The following is a 23,692-nucleotide window of genomic DNA, read 5'->3' on the forward strand; positions in this document are numbered from 1 at the left end:
GCATGCGGCATGGAAAACAGGCCTACTTAAAGCAACTTAAAGTATTAACTCAATGGTGCACAACTAATATACGTGTGCACATTTAAAAACAAGTAAATGTAAAATGTCAGTACATTAGGTTCGTAGTACTTGTGACATACAATAAAATATTAAAAGTATATGTGTAAGTATGTTTAAGAACTACATTTAAGGTAATATATGAAAATTTAGTACACACATTACATAAATCAAATTTGTTTCTATTATAAATTACATTTCATAACATGAGAATGGTTTCTACTCAACATCTAAACAGTAAATGTAATTTAATGTATTAAGCCACACATTATGTAAACCGATTTCATGTTATAGTGAGTACACATCTACTAAGTAAGGATGGTTTATTCATCAAGTCTTCAAAGATATCATTTAATACAGTTAAGGCACACAACAGGAGTCAATTTGCTAATCCTACAGTGAATGCACTCTAGCAATAAATGTCAAGAGCAAGCTAACATTGGAGATAAAATATTATTGTTGTTTGATGATAATAATAATATCAAAATAATAAATAATGCTCATCATAATCTTATTCTAAGAGTTATTTCACCAACCCAAGAGACTAGAAGCATCATAGTGCATTGGTTTGCTAAATGGAAACCCAAGACTGTACACATGGGGTCATGGAGCTTCACAGCCGTCCCACCAATAAACAAGTGTCGAACCTGATGAAAAGAATGACACGTTTTCACCTGTATGGGGGAGCACCCTAAAATCTCCTTGAACCAGTGTATCTGTATTGTATCTAGGACTGCTCAACAAACATCGCAAGGAGTACTGATGAGAAATATTTTTGAAAATGGGGTGTTAAAATAAAAATTGAAGTTGGGTATTTTATTCCTGAAGCTTTACTTTCTTTTTTTTCTGGCACAGATTACATTTCTTTAGACGTGTAAATAATGATTCTTTTCTGTTTGTGTGTAAGCAGCACAAAGGCGATCCGTAGCATATTGTCACTGGGAAGAGCGGACAAAATAGAGGCTTCAACGAAGGGTGCCATGCAGCAAGCCTAGTGCAGCATGCCGACGTGAAGTGAAGTCAAGTCAACCGCCTTGCTTCGTGCGATTCATTTCGTTTGTTAACTGTAACACAGCAGAGCCTCGCTTTCTTCACAGTAGTTGTTAGGTGTCACGAAGCCAAAAATACGTTACAATGTAGGATATACAACTTCAGCTTACTCGGTGAAGCGGGGATAAAGTGGACCGCAGTTGAAATGATACTATTACAACGGATGTGGGGTTCCGGTTTACGGGAGTGCTGTTGCTTTAAATAAATCTCTTAGTAACATTTCCAGGAAGTACTAGAAAGCAAGAGCAAGGACATCATTCAGAGACAAGCAGTTTGCGAGTCCTTCTGTTACTCGAAATAAATAGGAAACACGCTGCTCCCAACTTGAATGCAGAAATGGACGCTTGGGGTTTAATTTCCTGGCTCCTGCTCGTTGTGCTGTCTGTTGCCGCACTCGCCTTCCTGCTGTACTGTTGTTATGTAAAATATATTCACATTAAGTTCGACCACATCCCAGGACCCCCAAGGGACAGGTGAGACCAGCTTCAAGAGATGTTTTTAAAAGAAAGCAGACGCAGTCTGCTAGTGATGCGTTTATAGCTTCACGGGTCCATGTGTGATAAATATGCTGTTAAGTCCAGGTGTTTTTCTTTGAATGCTGTAACTTGTACCACCTGTTTTACAATGGAACAAACAAGACTAAAAGTCCCAGAATTCAAACCAAAAAAAAACCTGGACTAGAGCAGCTGGTCACACATGGACCAGGGAAACTTGGCAGTGCTATCTGTGTAGCCAGACATGAGTACAACCTGTGCATGCGTAGCAGCAAAGGGGCTCAGTCCTGGCTTGTAGTCACAACTCTGTATACTGCGACTTGAAGACCCGTGTTTATGTTTACGAGTAGAGTCAGTGAAACTGGAAAACCCAGAATGCAAAAAATGGCAATGGCTAAAGAAACACAGTATCGGATAACAAGCAGTCATGAGAGAACAGTTTGTGAGTTATCGGTGCGCTGCCGCTACATTGTACATTATGTAAAGCAAAAGTTTCTTCCTAACAGTAAGGCACAATGTTGAAACGTTTCTTCCTAACAGTAAGGCACAATGTTGAGATGCGTTTTTTCTTGTTAACCCAACTGCATACCCTATGACATCTTCTTATCCATCACATCAAGTGCTGCATCCGATAAAGCGATACCCACGCCTTGGAGGTCATACCGCACAACATGAAAACATCTTTCTCTCTCCCTCTCCGTCTTCCCTCTCCTCTCCCCCTCTCCCCTCTTCCTCTCACTCTCTATCCCCAACTCTCTCTCTCTCTCTCTCTCTCTCTCTCTCTCTCTCTCTCTCTCTCACATGCTGGTGACCTGCCCCAGTTTGTTTTTCCTTTGAATTCTGGATTTGTAATCTTGTTTATTTCATAATTAAACAGGACTGCACTTCCCAGAAATCAAAGAAAAACACCGGACTAGAGAAGCACAACACTCATGAACCTGGGAAACTGAATTTTTGGAGTCTTATTTATTTCACTTGCTACAAGTTCCAAAATGTAAGGAAATAAATCTGGACTGGAACAGCACATCACACATGGACCTGGGAAACTTGAAAGCTATAAAGAATGTTTTGTTTTATTGTAATGTGTAGCGTACATCTCCATAATGGCTCACAAGTATGTGTTTCAGCCCCATTTAAAACCTCGTAATATATTAACATAGCTGCCAAGTTTCCAAGTTCCATGCATGATGTGCTGCTGTAGTCCAGCTTTTTGGTTTGAATTCTTGTAATTATAATGCTATTTTATAATAGAATAAACAAGACTACAAGTCCCAGATTTTAAAGACAAGACATGGACTGGGGAAGCATATCACAAATGGACCTGGGAAACTTGACAGGTTTGAATTAAGATCATGGTGCACCTCTTGACTAAGAGTTGTCACCCCACAGTTATTCCACCGGTACACATTCCACGGCCCCCAAATCTTTATCCACTTTTCAGGGCAGCCCCTCGCAACATACACAGCACGCTCTCTGAACATACACCAGTCCAGGTCTTGGGCCCACTTGGCGCGCTGCAGAGATTGAGTAGCCCCCCATAGCTGTGCTATATTGCTCTTAGCAATCATACAGCCCAGCGTAACCCATTGCTTTAGATATTGATTAAGATCCGTGGGTTCCCAAACATTTAAAAGACATCTGCGCGCCTCCAATCTCACCTCACAGCCCAGGACATCTCGCAGAGTCTCATGTATGGCGCGCCAATAAGTCTGAACTCTATCGCAGTGCCACAGTATGTGTAGAAACGTGGCAACCCCTCCACAGCCTCTCTTGCATTCACCATTTGTACTCCATCCCATCCTCACCAGACCCGGACCAGTAACATAAGACCTATGTAGAATCTTCAATTGCACCAGACGCAACCTCATCTGTATCGCCACAACCTTGGGGGAAGATACAGCCTCAACCCAATCCTCATCATCTAACTCTAATCCATCGGCTACCCACGCCTCCCTGGTAGACCTCAGCGGGTCCTCCATATGATTGATCAGCTTTCGGTAAATCAATGAGATGGTTTTCTCTGGTAGATGCCCATCCAATACACGATCTTCAAGGGGGGCGGCCTCGGGGAGGGTGTCTCCTGGTAACACATGAGAGAGGAGGGCATGTCTGACCTGCAGGTAGCGGAAGTGCTCATTGTTATGAAGGTGGTGATTCTGCTGAAGCGCCTCGAAGGACAGTACTCTCCCTCTCCCCCAGACATCCTTTATCTGACCGATTCCAATCAACTCCCACTTGTCAAAGCCCTTGGTGGTCCACAGATTGCCCAATTTGGCAGAGCTAAAGAGAGGGGTCGCGAGATTCATTCTCCCTTCCCATCCTAGATTCCTGTTAGCCGCATGCCAAACCCTTACTGCATGTGAGGTGGGACCCGCCAGAGAAAATCGCCCCGGCCGATTATACAGGGCCCGAAGGAAATCTCCCCCGGGGAACTGACTGCGATCCATAGCATATCCAGGGTCGCCCGGCAGGCCGTAGACTATCTGATTAACAGCTGCCAACTGGGAGGCCCAATAACATTTCCTCAGATCGGGAAGCCCAATACCCCCATCATACCAGGCCAAGGTGAATTTAGTGTAGGCAATGCGGGGTCTACCATCCCAGAGAAGCAGCCTCTGAAGCGCCTCAACATCCTTGAAGAATTTGGCAGGTACAGGGTTCCATAGCATTTTGGAGAACGTATAAGAATCGCGGAAGAGCCAACATTTTAAAGAGTACCGCTCTGCCCAGAAGTGACAAAGGCAACGCCCTCCAACGCTCAACATCAGCACGCAGTCTAACCAACGGCGGCAGCAAGTTCTCAACATATCTTGTCTTGGCGTCCAAAGCAATGTAGATTCCCAGATATACAAAACCTTTAGTAGCAATTTGGAGAGGGCAGTTCTGCGGGACTACCGGCAGATCTCCCGACAGTACCAACAATACGGACTTAGCCCAATTAATAGCAAAGCCTGAGAACTCACCAAACACTCTGAGAATGTCAAGGAAAACATTTAGCGAGGACCTAGGCGAAGTGAGATAGAGAAGCACATCATCAGCATAGAGAGAGATCTTATCCTCCCAATCAGGGGACCACCGCAGGCCACGTACCGTCCTGCCCCATCGAATCCAAGCCGCCAAAGGCTCCAGCGCCAAAGCAAACAGAAGGGGCGACAGTGGACATCCCTGTCACGTCCCTCTCTATAATTCAAAATCACCGGATTGACAATTATTCACAACTACGCGAGCCAAAGGGGCAGTATAAAGCAAACGCACCCATCCGATAAACTCGGGCCCGAAGCGCAGCTTCTCCAACACAGCGAATAGATATGACCATTCAATCCGGTCAAAGGCCATGGTGGCATCAAGAGACACCAACACGGCGGGTTGTAGCAAATCACGGGCCCTACCCAAAACGCCATGCAAACGTCGAAGATTAAGTACAGTGTTACGCCGTGGCATGAAGCCCGATTGATCCGGGTGCACCAAGGCGGAAATCACCTTGACCAACCTGATCGCCAGTATTTTGGCCAAAATCTTAGGTTCCGCATTGAGCAAAGAGATAGGTCTATAGGAAGAAGGGGAGGTTCGGGGCTTACCTGGCTTGTGAATCACAACAATATTAGCAATACGCTGATCGTAGGGGAGGATGCCAACCTCTTTACTTTTAACAAACATGGCTCTAAGATGCGGCGCAATTTTATGAGCATTCAATTTATAGAGCTTAATGGGAATACCATTGGGGCCTGTCGCCTTCCCTGAGTTGATGCTCCTAATAGCTCCCCCAATTTCGTCATCCGTAATAACGGAATCCATATATTTCCGGTCATCATCGGACAATGTAGGCATAATAATATCTCTAATCATCTCAGCATGTTCAGAGCCGTTCTGTGATTCCGATGAAGCATAGACATTCTTATAGTAACAACCAAAGGAGTCGCAATCAACTGAGTCAATCAGAGTCTCAGGACCACCACTGTCAAGCTCAGGGACCAACCGAGAAGCGCGATCTCCTCGCTCCAGTCACGCTATAAGCTTACCAGCCCTATCACCATGTTCATAGATCCTACTCTGGACCTCATTATGTTGCGTCACAGCCGACTCCCTAGACAGCCCATGATATTCATTTTGTTTGAGGCGTAGCTGATGCTGATTCTCAGCAGTCGCATCACCAGCGACTTGTTCTTCTTACCCGCGAGGAGAGACAACGCCTCTACTCGCAAGACCACTTTATAGGCCTCCCACAACGTCTGGGCCGAATCCACAGTTCCCTGATTATGCTGAAAATAGCGTTCGGAAGCCCCACACAATTCTTTCTTAATAACTGGGTCTCTAAGATGCCAGGCGTTGATGGGTGCAATTCTACCTACCATAGGCTGTCCCATCTCCACTCGAAACCAAACTGGGGAATGATCGGAGATGCCCCTACCCAGATGACGCGCCTCCCTAATAGTGTCAGCCATAGCAGCGGGCAGCAGGATGTAATCGAGTCGCGACATGGAGCCATGTGCCGCCGAAAGATGTGTATAACTCCTCAGTCCAGGATTCAAAAAGCGCCAAACATCAACCAGACCCAAAGAGTCCAAGAACTCAGAGAGCCACTGACGCGCCGAAGGAAGCGATCTCGGTTGGACACGGTCTAAGCTGCCATCCAAAACAGTATTAAAGTCACCACCCAGGACTAGGAGACCAAGTGGGAGCGAGAGGAAAAAATTAGCAAGATCCTTAAAAGTGTCAGATTGGAGGGCCGGGGGAACATAAACAGAAAGAAAAGTAACAGCTTTACCCCCGATCCTCCCGGACACTCCCACATATCGGCCCCGCTGGTCCGACCATGTAGCCTGCACCTCAAACGGAAAAGCCTTCTTCACCAAGATCCCAACTCCCCTAGAGCCTGTTGTAAACCCTGCATGTGCGATTAATTTATAACCCCCTCTATGAAGGGCCATACAGCGGTTGCCCACAAGATGAGTCTCCTGCAGAAGTACCACATCCGGCGAATGACGCCTGATAAACTGACTGACGATGCCCCTTTTAATTTTGTCCCCCAGACCATTCACGTTCCAACTCAGCACCCGAATCCCTGATCCCTGATTAGAGCAAGACATTCACCCCACTCCCCCACGCACATTCAAATCCATCAACACCCAATGCAATTCAGAACGAAACTGAAACCAAGAAACAGCAAACAACCCCCCTCCCTCACTCAGAAGTCCTCCCCCCTCCCTGCACCCCTGCATCAGGACAACGCCCCAACCCTAACTCGCAGTGTGCCTGTCGCCCCGCCCAACAATGGTAACTAAAAGTAGGAAGAGGAGGCGCCTGCCGCGCAGCCCCGAATCCATCCCCCCAAAAGAATCATTCCCAAGGAACTAACATTTTAGTCCAAATCAGTACAGTTACACAATAATAAAAGGCCATATCCCCCCCGTGATCAAAAACCAAGCAAACGCTCAAGACAGGAGTCTCTCATTCCGGGCCCTGCCGACCATCCTCAGTGTCCTGTCGCTGTTCTTCAGTGTCATCAGGTCTCACAGTGTCTAACCAGTCCGATGCCACCTTCGCATTATCAACAAGCATTTACAATGCAATAGGTCTCGCAGCATTAAAGTTTGAGCTATTGGCATTGTATATTACAATGTGTTGCTTTAATTTGTTATCAAACTCTGAATTGTTTTATAAAGATGATTTGCAAACTGTCAAATGTTGCTGAATAGTAAGCAACGTTGTGAATAATATTGTTTGCTAGTCATCCTTGCGTACCACAGTACTTCACTTGAGGCAGAGGTATTATCTTTAGACTACAGGTGCCGGTGCCGCTTGAGCTAGAAACAGGGCCAGCCACTCACTACTTACCACTCAATACTCACTACTCTGCACTCACTACTCACTACTCTACTCACTACTCACCACTCACTACTCTCTACTCACTACTCTACTCACTACTTTACTCACTACTCTGTACTCACTACTCTGCACTCATTACTCACTACTCTACTCACTACTTTACTCACTACTCACTACTCACTACTCTACTCACTACTCTACTCACTACTCTGCACTCTCTACTCACTACTCTGCACTCTCTACTCACTACTCTGCACTCTCTACTCTGCACTCTCTACTCACTACTCTGCACTCACTACTCTACTCACTACTCACTACTCTACTCACTACTCTGCACTCACTACTCACTACTTTACTCACTACTCACTACTCTACTCACTACTCTACTCACTACTCTGCACTCTCTTCTCACTACTCTGCACTCACTACTCTACTCACTACTCACTACTCTACTCACTACTCTGCACTCACTACTCTACTCACTACTCACTACTCTACTCACTACTCTACTCACTACTCACCACTCTGCACTCACTACTCACTACTCTGCACTCACTACTCGGCACTCACTACTCACTACTCTGCACTCACTACTCACTACTCTGCACACTCACTCTGCACTCAGCACACACTACTCTGCACTCACTACTCACTACTCTGCACTCACTACTCTGCACTCACTACTCTGCAGTCACTACTCTGCACTCACTACTCACCACTCTGCACTCACTACTCACTACTCTGCACTCACTACTCACTACTCTGCACTCATTACTCACTACTCACTACTCTGCACTCTCTACTCACTACTCTACTCACTACTCTGCACTCTCTACTCACTACTCTACTCACTACTCTGCACTCACTACTCTACTCACTACTCTGCACTCACTACTCACTACTCACTACTCTACTCACTACTCTACTCACTACTCTACTCACTACTCTACTCACTACTCTACTCTACTCACTACTCTACTACTCTACTCACTACTCTACTCACTACTCTACTCACTACTCTACTCACTACTCAGTACTCTACTCACTACTCTGCACTCTCTACTCACTACTCTACTCACTACTCTGCACTCTCTACTCACTACTCTACTCACTACTCTGCACTCACTACTCTACTCACTACTCTACTCACTACTCTACTCACTACTCTGCACTCACTACTCTACTCACTACTCTACTCACTACTCTACTCTACTCACTACTCTACTACTCTACTCACTACTCTACTCACTACTCTACTCACTACTCAGTACTCTACTCACTACTCACTACTCTGCACTCTCTACTCTGCACTCACTACTCTTACTCACTACTCTACTCACTACTCTGCACTCAATACTCTTCTCACTACTCACTACTCTACTCACTACTCTACTCACTACTCACTACTCTGCACTCTCTACTCACTACTGTACTCACTACTCTGCACTCACTACTCTACTCACTACTCACTACTCTGCACTCACTACTCACTACTTTACTCACTACTCACTACTCTACTCACTACTCACTACTCTACTCACTACTCTACTCACTACTCTACTCACTACTCTACTACTCTACTCACTACTCTACTCACTACTCTACTCACTACTCTACTCACTACTCACTACTCTGCACTCTCTACTCACTACTCTACTCACTACTCTGCACTCACTACTCTACTCACTACTCACTACTCTGCACTCACTACTCACTACTTTACTCACTACTCACTACTCTACTCACTACTCACTACTCTACTCACTACTCTACTCACTACTCTGCTCACTACTCTACTCACTACTCTACTCACTACTCTACTCACTACTCTACTCACTACTCACTACTCTACTCACTACTCACTACTCTGCACTCAATACTCTACTCACTACTCACTACTCTACTCACTACTCTACTCACTACTCACCACTCTGCACTCACTACTCAGCACTCACTACTCACTACTCTGCACTCACTACTCACTACTCTGCACACTCACTCTGCACTCAGCACTCACTACTCTGCACGCACTACTCTGCACTCACTACTCACTACTCTGCACTCACTACTCTGCACTCACTACTCTGCACTCACTACTCACTACTCTGCACTCACTACTCACTACTCTGCACTCACTACTCACTACTCTGCACTCACTACTCACTACTCTGTACTCACTACTCACTGCACTCACTACTCACTACTCTGCACTCACTACTCACTACTCTGCACTCACTACTCACTACTCTGCACTCACTACTCACTGCTCTGCACTCACTACTCACCGCTCTGCACTCACTACTCACTACTCTGCACTCACTACTCACCACTCTGCACTCACTACTCGGCACTCACTACTCTGCACTCACTACTCACTACTCTGCACTCACTACTCTGCACACTCACTACTCACTTACTACTTTTTAGTTCCAGTTTTTCTTTGTCTACAAAAGCCATTGCTAAACTGGATTCACAATGGTTCACAATGATCCACAGATCTTGTAAAGGCTAAGGTGCTTATGTTTCCCTGGGCAGGCAGCTCCTACATAAGGGGCCATATTGCAATGATGTCAGTGTACACTGTGGGCGGAAATCAATTTTGTTGACTTCTCTGTACATCAAAGTGTGGTTCTTGGCCTCATGGAATAAATTAGGACCACATCAAATCATGTCAGTTACCCCCTTGAGCTCCGTCTTCACCCGTTTTGTTTCTTTTATCGAGTTCCGTTTGTTTTATTTGGTTTTAGTCTGGTGCTGTATTAATCTAGCGAGCACCAAGGTGCGCTCCATCAATAAGTATTAACGTTATATTACCATGCCCATTACATACTACAATGTCATAAAATTACTTTACAATCCTTTTTAAAATGGTAAGTGCAATATTTTTCCGGAGAGACGTACCCACTGAGGGCTCAGTCCAAGCTCCACACAAACCCCGATTCAGGCGTAAATTGGGATTATAAATGGGGTGCTAACTGTACACCGTAGGTTTTGGTCGCACAATTTATGGCATAAAACTTCTAGTGCAGACTGTGTAGTCAAGCACACAGCCTGATTTTGTTCACCTCGAAACTGGGGAAGAACGCAGACAATTAGCTGGTTGTTCTTATCTGTGATATTCCTATAGGTCTCAGTAGCATTGTGCGGCTGGCAGTGTTTCATGTTTTAAACATGCACAGGAGTCAAATACGTTCGATAGCGGGCAGGGTTCATCAGGAAGAATGTGCTGGTTTGTCCCAGGTGTTCTTAGAAGTTATATTACTCCATAACCTGCTGCTGTTTCAGACTTGAAAATTTGAGCGTATTGTTGCACACCGCCAAAGCAGAGAAGCTATATTCAAGTTTTACAGAAGGAGTATGTTTTGTTAGTACCCATATGGGGTGAGTCTTATAAGGGATGCTATGGGGAGCACAGTTGTTGGTAATGCTAACTGACCCGTTTGCAAGTGGGAAACCCGTCTGAGATTCTCCGCTTTCTACTGCTTTTTTTGTTGGCGAGACGTTTCTACTCCTTCACGCCGACAACTCTTTGGTACCCCGGGGGTGTCAACTAGAGCTCAATTCTGTTTTTCGTGAGAAGTCCTGCCTCCTCGTGCTTCTGTCAGTCAGGCCCTCGAGCGCGCTCTCGTTTCTCCTCCCTCCTCCCCTTACCTCCTCCCGCAAGCTCGGCCCCTGCCTCCCACCGCTTTCCTCGGCAAGCTGCTCGGTGCCGCCCCCCTGCAGTCGGTGGAAGCGCACTGCAGCTGCCCCACTCCCCGCGCCTCTCGATGTGAGCCTCCCGGCGGAGCTCGCTCGCTCTCCCGGTTCCATTTCCGTGGGATCTGTTCCTTCTGCAGATCTGAGCGCGCATCCGGCTCGGCGCCGCTGGAAAGGTAAAGCCGCAGCCGGAGCTTGGGAGGGAGCTGGCCTGGTGTTCGGGGAGCAGGGAGAGAAGGGTGCTTGGTACCGAGGTAGCTAAACGCTGACCAACATAACTGCCCCTTGTTAAACGAGACCCCCCAGTCCATGAATGCAGCTTGTATGCGCGTGTGTGTATGTGTGGGGGGGAGGGGGAGTCTCTGTATGTATGTGGCCGCTTGTGTGTGTATGCGCATGCGTGTGTGCTTCCCAGGAGACAGCGCCTGGCCGCAGCGCTCGTTCGCGTGCGCGTGTCACTTTCAAATCGCCTCCAAGGCAATGCGTGCGGCCAGGACTGTCTCCTGGGAAGCACACATGCCGACAAAAGGGGCTCGGCGGATACGCGCTTCGCGCGGCTAGCTGAGACCTAAAAAACCAAGTCCTCTCATTCGCATAGAGTACTTAATCCCTTTGTCTCTCAACCTCCGCTTGACTTGGAGGAAATTCTGACGCATCCTCTGTACAGCTTGCGTAAAGTCCGGAAAGAAGGACACGGTAACATTCTCATACCGTAGCGGACCATCCGTTCGCGAGGTCTGTAGAATGGCATCATGGTCCCGAAAATTCAGAACCCTCGCAATCATGGGCCTAGCTGGCGCCCCCACTTTCGGAGGCCCGCCCGGCACCCTATATGCCCTTTCCACCATGAAAAACTAACTGAGTCCCTTAGGCTTCAGGTGGTTAAGGATCAGGTCTTCAACAAAGAGATCAGGCGTGCGCATTTCCACATTTTCCGGTACACCCAAAATGCGAACGTTGTTGCGCCGATTACGACCCTCATAATCATCGAGCAGCCGTCGGGTTTCCTCCCGTGCCGCTTGTAAGGCACGGACCTCTCTCTGGAGCTCAGCGGTGTCATTTACCAGGCTCGATGTTTTGATGTCGAGGGATTTCACTTTTTCGCTAGTCTTAGCATGGTCTGTGCGCAGAAGGTTAACATCAATCTTAACCGAGTCCAATTTGGTTTCAAGCTCATCCATCCTAGTCACCATAGATGTCTCAATTCTGGTGACGACCTCCATTATATCTTGCAAAGAAGGCTCGGAGCCCCCACTCGGGGAGGTAGTCCCTGTTACGGGAAGTTGTCTCTGATCGCTCGGAGATCCCTTAGGAAGCGTATATCTGTCCAGTTTATTGGACTGGACAGATTTCTGGACTCTGCCACCTCTGGTGGGGGGTCTCTCGGAGTCCGATCTCGCCACCGTGGAGGGTGATCAAAGAGGACTCAGGCAACCAGTCTATTGTCACACAAGTTCACACCTCCGACAATGCTTCACACCTCCTCAACGCTCCAAGAGCCGAACCAAGAGTGGCTGATTCGCGCAGGGAAGGCCCCTTAGAAGCGCCCGACAGTTAGGGGTGGGCCCTAGGGATGGTTCCAGGAGGGGGCACCACTTCCGGTAGAGACAGCCGCTGTTGTCGCAGTAGGTCCCAGCCACATCTGACACCAGAGTCCGCGGCCCAGGCGACGGAAAGGCCCGAAACTTTGGACGGCGATTTGGGGGGTAGAATTACGCCCTTCGAGCCGCAATTTCACCAGGGCGCAGCAATACTATTCCCCCATCGAACGCGGTCCTCGGGTCACAGGATATATGGCAGGATAGACAAACGGAGGAACGGGTCTCTACGGAGCTACATGATCACGCGGCCATCTGGTCCCGTGCTAGGCTCCTCCCCCCACTCTTGATCAGTTTTAATGTAATCTTGGTTTGCGTGCATGGGTAGTGTGAAAAATAATGTACATTTCCGGGTGGACCATGGGCTTATGGTGGATATAGAATGTGCAGGTAAGTATAGTACATTTACCAGAAAAATACATAAAAGTACTATAAACAGAAGGAATGGATTAGGAACTTCCTCTTCTGTCCTAGACCAATGTATGGAATGTAAAAGTGGAAACCGCTGGTTCTGCACAGTAAAGCAAATAGAAGGAGTGGAGATAAACGGCTAAATTTATTTATTTGCACAACATGCTACTAGACGGCAAATCTAATACACTTACATGGAGTACTATGACCGGCACACATACCAAGGAGGAGGGGATTACAGTCTTCAGTTGCTGTGGGGACATTTCTGGGTGCCTGTGTATGACTGTGGGCAGTCATCGCAAAGCGCATACTTTCTCAATTCTAATAAATAGCCCATTCACAAACTAAGGGGCTTATTTATGGGGGGGTTGCTTCCCGTTTGCACCCCGCAATGTTGTACATGCGTGACGCAAACGTTTAACCCCTTGCATGCTGTGCACATTTTCGTGCTGTGTGGGAGATTTGAATAGTGGGTGGGATTCGAATTGTCCCTGGCCGTCCTCCGCACACGCCAACCGTGACGTTAGACGGCTGGGGGCAGGGGTTAAGACAGATTTTTTTAAGCGACTCAAAGCCACTTTGCATGGCTCTGAGTGGCTTAAAAAATCTGGAATAACGCAACTCTGACCTGGGAAGGCATTCAATGGCGAATCCCCAGATTTACAAGAACTTGTAAACCTGGGGATGCCCCAAAATATTACACCTTCCCAGGGGACAAATATCTCTATTTCTCTTCATTTCCTCCTCTTTCTATGTGTTCTGCATTCTGCAGCACACATAGAGGAATATGACTCCCAGGATTGTTTTTGTGCAGGAGGGTCCCCCTTTCATGCACAAAAACAATTGATGCTAGACTGCTAAAAGGGCCCCAGCACTCTCCCCCAGCAGCTTCGTTGTTGTGCAACTGCCGCTGCCCCCATGCAGGTTGGTGTTGAGGCCCTCCTCCACCCGCAATCTCCTGCCTGTGCCTCATCAATGGTGGTCCAGTGGGAGAGCATTGCTCTTCTGCGGTCTGCTTTTGTCTGTCTCTGTCTTTTGTGTCTGTTTTTCTGTCTAAAATCTATCTTTTTACTGTCTGCACCTCGTCCTTGTTATTGTGCCTGTGCTTTCTTTTTGTATTGTGACCTTTGCATCTCAGTCGTTTTCGCCTGTTGTGTCCTGTTTTCACCTGTGCCCATTGTTCTCTGTGCCCTTTCCTGCCGCTGCTGTCCCCACGGCCCTATCCCCCTGCCAGTTCTCGCCTCCCTTTGAGGTTTGCATGGCCTCCTAGATAGAAAAGCATTAAGGGATCCACATTAATTAGACCATCCTGGACTCATTTGAGTGTATAGTTACCAGAAATGTCTGGGTTTGATAGTTTTTTTTCGGGTGGTGGGTGAGCTAGGGCCCAAATCTTGAAGCTACCATTGTGGTGAAAAAGTGTTCATTTTACTGGTTGATATCTGATTTTCCACATTGTATTTTGGGTGTTTTATGTTCTGGGACGTATGCCCAGCCACAAAAGTGGGCTACAATGTTTCTACAAAGACATGTGGAAACTCAGAATAGCAGCGCACTTGATATTTTTAACTGGAGATTACCTTCAAACCTGACAATACTACTTTGAACATTCCGTTAGTTAAGTTTGTGGCCCGAGCGGCTAAGAAGCGAAGTTTGAGGGTAACAACATTAGGTGTGCCCCAGCCATTAGCTCAAGCACTTAATTGGACTGCCCACTGGTGCCACAGCATATTATGGCAAACATCTACAGTCAACTGTCTCAAGGTTAGGGACTTGGTGCTCTATCTCCCCCTCTGTTTCAGAGTTGTATACCTGATTTTATTGTTTACTGTGGAGCTCAGCCATGAGGCATTTTTTGCACCGTGAGGATAGCGTTGTAAATGCACTCTGTGCCTTATGCAATTACTGTTGATGCACGAAGCCTATTTATGTGTTAGTACTCAAAGGGAGCAACCAACCCCCTTATCTTCCAGTGTTAGTAGCCTGCTATTTTCCTTTGCACTGCACCTCGCACATGTTTAGCACTACCGGCATAGCTTGTTTGTTCTTGCCTAATTGGCTTATGTTGTCTTAAAGTTGGTTTGGTTGTCACGGTTTTAAGTAGCTTGAGTAAGCTAGGTCCTAGTTTCACTAGGGAACATTAAGCTCATGCAACTTACTTCTGCTGATAAAGGTCTGCTGCCATTTTATACATTGCACTCTGCACTTTGTTTTTATAAGTCATTGGAGCACTTGTCAGCTCCTATGGATAGCATATAGGACATTGCCGTAGTCCAGTCTGCTGGTTATGTGCGCGTGGGTGACAGTCTTTCTGAAGTCGGGGGGAGATCCATTTGAAGGTCTTGCGGAGGAGGCGCAGGCAGTTGAAGCCGGTGGAGGCGACAGCGTTGACCTGGCGGTTCATTGATAGGGAGGAGTTGAGGATGATGCCGAGGTTTTGTGCCTGGTCAGTAGGAGTGGGAGGGTTCCTCAGGTTGGAGGGCCACCAGGTGTTGTCCCAGGCTGAGTTGCAGGGTCAGAGGATGAGGATCTCGGTCTTCTCGGAGTTGAGCTTCAAACAGCGATCTTTCATCCAGGCTGCCACATTCTTCATTCCTTCCTGGAAGCAGAGTCTGGTGTCTTCGGGATTCTTAGTGAGTGAGAGGATGAGCTGGGTGTCGACGGCGTAGGATACAATGCTGAGCCCATGCTGACGATGGGGGCGAGGGGGGCCATGTAGATGTTGAAGAGCGTGGGGCTGAGCAATGAGCCTTGGGGTACTCCCCAGTTGATATTGGTGGATTCGGAGAGGAAGGGTGGGGGGAGTCTGATCCTCTGGGTTCTACCGGAGAGAAAGGATCGGATCCAGTCGAAGGTGGTTCCTTGTATCCCTGTGTCGTGAGAAACTGTGTCAAAGGCTGCGAAGAGGTCTAGAAGGATGAGGGCCGCTGTGTGTCCCTGGTCGAGTAGCATGCGGATGTCATCAGTGGTGGTGAGGAGAGTGGTCTCAGTGCTGTGGTTGCTTTGGAATCCAGACTGGGAGGCATCTAGGATGGAGTTCTCTTCGATGGAGGTGGTCAGCTGGGCGTTCACGAGTCGCTCTGTGACTTTGGCCGCGAAAGGGAGGAGAGAGATGGGCCAGTAGTTTTTCAGATCCGTTGGGTCGGCTGTTGGTTTCTTGAGGAGGGGTTTTTCCTCCGCCAGCTTACAGTCGTCTGGGAAGATGCCGGACATGAAGGAGGCGTTGATGGTGAGTCCCAGTTCAGGTGCAATGGCGGCCCTGTGGAGTATGTGCAGTGGGCAGGGGACTGTTGGGGCTCCTGAGTGGGTTTTCTTCATCATGGTAGCGGTGATGTGTTTGACAGTAGCAGGATTCCAGGTGATGATGGTTGGCTTATCAGCAGTGTTGGGGGGTGGGGGGGGGTTGGGGGGGGGTTGTCCAGTACCGGATCGCTGAAATTGTTGTAGAGTGCCTTGAACTTCAGATGGAAGTATGAGCTGAGCCAAAACAATATACTTATAATTATTATTATTAACTGGATTTTAAAAGTCAGCTAGTGTTCAATAAAAGAAGCATATTGTGAAAAATGCCCCCTGAATCACATGGTAGTATGGGTAGCCACTTCATCAGAGGTGTATAAATAACCCCTGTTACTAATCTTAGTATCTTGTGCACATTTCAGAAATATATAGGTTTCCTTCATACCCATGTCTAATTCATTAGATTTTATCATATTAATTGCTGTGTGGTTAGTACACAATGAGAAATCATTATAAGCAGCAGCTCAGTTTTTGGCTTTGGGCTTCAAGTGTTTTTGGAAGACCCTTTACACCCTTAATATCCTTGCAGCCAGAAGGGTCTGATGGAAGTTATGCTATATTCCTTTTGTAAATTGACCACAGTACCAAAAAATAACACTTGAATAATTGTCACCAATAGCTATTTTTTCCGAAACATATTTTATTATTTTTCTATTTTAGCAATCCGTTTTTTTCTGTTTTCCTGAGCGCTGTACTCAAAAGACCCCATGCTGAAATTAAAATGTTATCTACTTTTCAAAAATGTATAATTTTCTGAGATCATTATTGGGTTTCACACCTGCTTCCACCACAAACCGATACCAGTAGCTGCTTTCAGTACAATATGCAGTATTATTAAAAGACAGGATTACAAAAATGCATCAAATAATAAAGTACAGTAAGAGCAAGTAAATAACCTCAAGAAAAGACTTATTGGAAAAGACCAGCCTTTCTCCAGGCCAACTCATACCTTAAATGCAGCTCTTAAAGACTGTAACTCAGCTGATATTGTTATTAAGTCTTCAATGTCAATAGATCAACGGAAGCAGCTCTAGGTTTTCTACTTCTCAGTAAAAAAAGGACTGGACAAAACAATTTCTTACTGGTCTTCACAAATATTTACAAAAAAGGTGCAGGCAAGGCTTTCATGATGGCAGACACCTGGGCAGCAAGGTAAGTATACCAGCGGAGCCCTATATTTTATCATAACTCACCCTTTCCAAAAATACACCCATCCTAATGCGGATATTCTGCTAACAGACATTAAATACCCAGCTCAGGTCAGTAACTTAAAGTTGTCCACAAACATGCCCTCCCATATTTTCTCTTCATGCTCAGCAACAAGTGCCCTGCCAAATACTTTGTTATTAAGTACTGTCCTTCTACCATTTCCCTGTACAGTTGCTTTATTCTGGTTGCCACTACTTGTTTACTTTAGTCGTTCTTGCCCTCTCTCTTCAAACTACTCTAACAAGCACTAACTTCAGTCTTGGCAGAAACTATCTTGGTCAACAACGTTGACCCTGTGAGGGCACCTGTTAGGATTTATCTCACCTCGGAGACTGTCCCTGGTGGCTCTGGTGCCTTGTGGCTTTGAAGCTGTAGCCAAGGTCAGCAATCCTGCGGTACAGCCAGGTGACATTGAAAGTTGGTTTGTGGGAAGTGCAGATTGTGGCTGTTTGTTAACCTGAAGAACCCCACTAATTTACGCTTTTAAGGCAACTGCATAGTGTTGCTGGAGGAGTGTCAGACATCTTGTAGCCTGGCAGTTTATATAGAGACTATTTCGCGTGACTGTTGCTAGTCCTCTGCAACTACATGCAGCTCTTCATATGCTCCACTGAACTACACTGGATCATCTGTGTCTCCTGCAATGCAGCGATTAAGGCCAAACCTCATGGCATGTCACCACCACCAAGACATCGCATCAGGTGGAATTGGACATACAACTGTACATGTGGTGCTTTAATCTGACCTTTCCTGTTGTTTTTTAATCCACTGGCTCCAACTGGACTCCTTAATCTGCACACATCTTTGTGCCGCCTGACCCGCATCTTTTCATGGTACACTGATAGTCTTTGCCTGGAAAACAACACTCATGACTGACATGCATTCTCAGTGCCAAGATTAAATATCCTTCTCAAATTTGTCTCCCTCAGTTCCATATTGGTGTCATCACATTGTGCCACACATCCCGATATAATGCTTTGTCTTTCCTTTGCTTTTCCTCTATGACAGTCTGTGCACCAGGGGACAGATTTATCAAATGATTGTGTTTGCCTTGCATCATGCAACGTGACGAAAGGGCAACGCAATCCTCAAGTCAGATTTACCAAGACACACAAGACCACCCTACGTGGCCCTGCGTTGCTTGGTAAATCTGGAATAACCCAGGGCAGCCCGCTTCTCTGCCTTGTGTTACTCTGTGCCAGGATGGTGTTACATAGGTGGAGAGTGGGTGTTATCACTTATCATCCATTCATGCTTTTTGGTGCATTTCCAGATTTACCATAAGTCGTAAACCTGGAGATGGGTCAAAATTGTCCACCTTTTCGATAGAGGCACAACGAGGAGAATTATCTTTATTTGTCCTCATTGTTTCCTCTATCTGTGTGTGCTGCATTTTGCAGCACATTTAAAAAGAGGAAAAAGATTCTAAGGATTGTTTTTGTGCAGGAAGGTGTCCCTTACTGAACAAAAATAATTCTGCCTGCAATGCAGGCACCCTTGCACCATGATACAGGGGTACCTGCATTGGCACTAGGTAGTTCATAGTACACCAGCGCTGTGCGAGAGCAAAAATGCACCGTATCTTGATAAATATGGCTTATTCTTGCCCTCTCCATTTGGTGCACAGCAGCAAGTTGTTTTGATGCGTTGCGCTGCCTCAGATATTGATAAATCTTACCCCGGGTGCATGTGCCCCTAACTACAGGACTAGCGCCTTTAATAAGTTTGACATTTTTTCTGCTGCCCTCACCTTAGCCTCTGTGTAACCTTTTTTCCAATCACTTTCTGATCCCTATTGTGGAGTTCCTGCTATCCCATAATTAGGTAAACAGCAGCTTTTTTCTCTCTTGGCTCTATTTTGGATAGCTCCGGTCAAGCCCATGTTTGCTAGTTTTCATCTTTTTTTCAGACATCCAGCACTATGCCTTTGTCTTCTCTCAACTCTAGCATTCATTCCCTTGGATTCTAAGTCGCCCTTTATACGATCTTTCTAATTTTCCTTCGAGTGGATTTTCCTTGCTCAATTTTATCTCCTTCAGTTCCATATTGGTGTCATATATACTGACCAGTGGCGGCTGGTAATTTGTCCAGGGAGGTGAGCCACACACACACATACACACTTACTCACACCCTTGCATTCACGCACGCAGACACGCAGACACATATTCCACAATACTAACAAATACACTTACTTTCTTACATACACGCACGCACTAACCCGCAAAAACATAAAACTTACCTTTACTGTAAAGAGGCAAGCCTCGGAGGTCCCATAAGGGTTGAGACTGCTGCCTTCTCTCATCGGCTGAAGGGAAGGCTTTAGTTCCTCACTCATCACAGAGTGGGATGGGGTCAGTGAGTTTGCTCACCTCACAACACTCTGGCACCAAGCGTGACTGATTGACACTCGGCCCTGGGCACTTCAGGGCTTAAAACTGAACCACCCAGGTCCGAGGCAATCAGTGATGCTCCCCCTTGTCCCGAAGTGGAGGAACTCGAGCCACTTTGGCCAGGCTGAGGCAGTCACAACCACAGGGCTGTGAAATCCTCAGCCTGGCATAGAGCAGCTGAGGCAGCCATGAGCTTACACATTTAGCGCATGTCTAGCTCCTGGCTGCCTAACCTGAACAAGAAGAGTGTCTGTCAGGCTGACCTTTGTTCAGCCTGATAGACACTCTTCTTGCTAGGAAAAACATGGGAGCGTGGCCCCTCAGCCCATATGGATGGGCTGCTGCTGATCATGATATAACGCTTTCCCTTTCCCTTTCTACCATGAGCGTCTGTGCACCTCGTGCACTTGCCCCATACAACTATACTAGCACCTTTAATAAGTTTACATTTTTTTCTGCTGCCCTCGCCTCGGACTCTGTGTAACCTTTTGCCACACACTTTCTGATTTCTAAACCATATGCCTCTTTCCATTCTGGATACATTGGCTGTCATGCTCGCTCTGTCGCCGCTTCCCTCTTAGGAAAGCCACACTCTTTCTTCTCTAATACTCTGATATCCTTCTCCCCTCTACATCTTTCTTTTGCTAAGTTACCCTGCATTTCTGTAATATCCCCTCTTTCTAATTTTTTTATTCTCTGTTTGATCTTTCTTTCTTTCTGCTCCTCTTGTAATACCTGTGCCCGAGGACACCCTTTGGCTTGCTCGTCTACATTTTTTTTCAAACAATTTTTTATGGTCCTTCGCACTCGTGTAGGCTATAATTTACTTATATCCTGGCCTTCTCCCCTTTCCTGTATTGCCATTTTCGCCCCAAATGCTTCACTCTTTTAGACAGTCTCTTTCATTTCCAGTTTTCTCCCCATCTTCGTCTTGTCACCAGAACACAAATGCAGACACACCCGTCACCCTTACACCAGCTAACCTTAGGGTGAGACCAATGTGAACGTCTTTGGGAACCACAGATAACGAGTATTATAATGCTGTATACATTCCATACTGTACTAGTCAGAAGTAGCATGAACAAGCTTTTACGTCACTGAAGATAAGAACAGAGGAAAGACAAGTACAAGTCGGGCACCCACACAGAGTTCAACCACTGTGAGTTAGTAGAGGGAGCACACAGCCTACCTGAAAGAGAAAATGGACGTATGGGGCTTGATTTCCTGGCTCCTGTTGGCTCTGCTGGCACTGGCAGCCATTGGCTTCCTGCTTTTCTGCTGCCTAGTGAAGTACAGCCATATGAAGTTTGACCACATCCCGGGACCTCCCAGGGACAGGTGAGCAGTAAGAAGATATGATTTACAGGACCAAGTGGAAGACATGAATTTTACTGGAGGTTTCTGTCTGGTCGGAAGCACTGCTTATAATGTGTTTTTGCAGTTGTTATTTGGTTGATTTAATGAAGAGGTAGTGGTGCGAGTTCTCAGACAGGTGGAGTTAGCCAACTAAAGCCAAAGCAGCTTTGAGAAATCCTAACCCTACTGGCCAAATAAATGCAGAAATGGCGTAGTCAAACACCACCCAATAAGGAGTGAGAGAAAGTGCCTGTGCATGCACATGGGTGGGTGTGGGTATGTGCAGGTGTGAGGGAGATGCTGACATCTGAAATACTGTACCTAGTAGTACTAGGGGCTAATATTACCACAGTGTGATGGAAGAATCCCCCTGTGGTGGCACTTTGAAGCCCTTCTCGGATTACTAGGCCTATATCAAGACAACTGAGAGAGAGCCATAGAATATAGCTTCAAAATATTAATTGGGTAAAATCTTCCACACATTTAACTACTTCAATGAGGACAGTGCGAGGACTTAATTATTTAAACTAGACACAGCCACGTTCTGTGACAACCTACTTTATTAATTTGTGAATAGTACTAGTTCATTTTATCTGGTTTGGCCGGGGTGAAAGGGCTTATTTCAGCAGAATTCTATAGTCTGAGCATATCATGTGATTCTGATCCCATTTGTTATAACAGAATGGATTCATTCTTGACAATACCCAAAGCTCATCAGAAATATTCTTTGCATAATATGCAGGGTTATTTGAAGCTCTGTTCTTCATATTATCTGGAGCTTCATTGCTATGGTACTGATAATACACTCAGTGAATCCATGCTCTATGTCAGATATCATTCAAAATCATTCACAACTGTTATTCAGCTAGGCTTATGCAGAGCCTGTAATAATGGCAGACCAATCAAACCATCTGATAATGTCCCTGTTTATATGTACCAGTACAAGTCACACATATTACACATTAGTAGGGGTTTTAAATGATATACCTCTGTGCCCCCAGAAATAAATGTGTGTGGCATTTGGCAGAACACAGTGGGTACTGGGCTTCTGCATTACCTCGAGGTCAGTACTCATGCCCCTTGGACAGACAACATTCAAAACAGGCAAATAGTTGAGAATGTATCCATTAATCACACCCTTAACCCAGACCATGTGCCTCGAGCCTCAAAGTGCCCGGTCTACTTCTATGCCCTGAATACAGTCCTTGTGCCTCAAAAACCACCCTGCATAGTCTTGGGCCATGCATTCGAGGCACACATGGAATGGCCTTTGGCTAGGTTCTAAAGCCTATCCTTCAGCATCTAATCACGCTGCGGATGGCCTTAGCAAGTTGCAGCGACCACTGGAGACATGTTATATCCTTAGTCCAGGCCCTGTGCCCACTTCCCATGTTTACACAGCAACGCTCAGCCATGCACAGCGCCCAATTGGTACAGGTGGCCCTTGGTTCATGCCTTGGGCCCTTCACTTGAGCCACGATTAGCAGCTTTCAGCAGTGCATAGTAGCTTCTGAGTGCAGGGTGCATCCAGTCCTCCTGCCCCCAACTGCCTCAATGGCCGTGAGCCATGCCACCCGTCCAGTTATCAGATCCCCTCCCACACTACGCACATTTCTTCTTTAAGCCAATCGTTTTTTATACTGCTTCCAACATCAGGGCAATTCAACCAGAGAGCTCATGTTTCTGTTTTTGAATTTGTCTCTTCTCAAGAACAATAAGGGTATTATGTCGCTCACGCATGCACACTGGATGGTTACATTTTTGGATGTTTTCCAAAATGAATGGTTGTAAATGCACAGCTCAGTAAAAGTCATTCAATGTAGTCAAGCAGTAAGTGGTTGCCAAATCTTGTGCTCTTTACTCCAGCTTTTTTTGATTTCCCTTGAGAAAATTCTCTGTGGAGGTTTCCAAGGCAAATGGGACTTGTATACGTTTCTCTCTATCTTTGCCCTCTTCCTGATAATCAGTTATTGTTTTTAAAATTCAAGTAAGTGGAATCCATCACTGTTTTGCAATGTTGAATACAAATTGGTGAAGTGCGACCAAAGTTATGTTTGAGAATTAAAAGACCTTTATATAAGGACCTACCATTTCAATGTCAACTACAGAAACGTGAATGCTACCTTTGTAAATAAAAAACTCCCCCAACATTTATATAGATTGATGTGTGTACAAGATGAAACATAAAACATCCTCACTTAACATAACCTTATTTCCCACCCCCTACTTCAATAAGAGAGTGAGTGTGTGGATGATATATCACTAAGAGAGTGAGCATGTGAATGACTGCGTGAGTTTAGATGAT

The 23,692-nt window shown here is 46.2% G+C and overlaps 1 protein-coding gene across 2 annotated transcripts in view; it reads left to right on the top strand.

The window, feature by feature from the left end:
• Positions 1 to 1,352: 1,352 nt before the first annotated feature.
• LOC144781361 (cholesterol 24-hydroxylase-like) overlaps positions 1,353 to 23,692 on the top strand; it is a 321,568-nt gene continuing 299,228 nt past the window's right edge. The window contains exon 1 of one of the 2 annotated variants that reach the window (XM_078660152.1): positions 1,353 to 1,580. In XM_078660152.1, the coding sequence (XP_078516278.1) occupies positions 1,444 to 1,580 (137 nt within the window). In that variant the 5' untranslated portion in view covers positions 1,353 to 1,443. Of the gene's footprint in view, positions 1,581 to 20,445; positions 21,370 to 23,692 lie in introns of those variants that run through there. The other variant, XM_078660151.1, reaches the window with a different exon arrangement.

Source organism: Lissotriton helveticus, chromosome 9 (genome assembly GCF_964261635.1).
Source record: "Lissotriton helveticus chromosome 9, aLisHel1.1, whole genome shotgun sequence".
Lineage (NCBI taxonomy): Eukaryota > Metazoa > Chordata > Amphibia > Caudata > Salamandridae > Lissotriton > Lissotriton helveticus.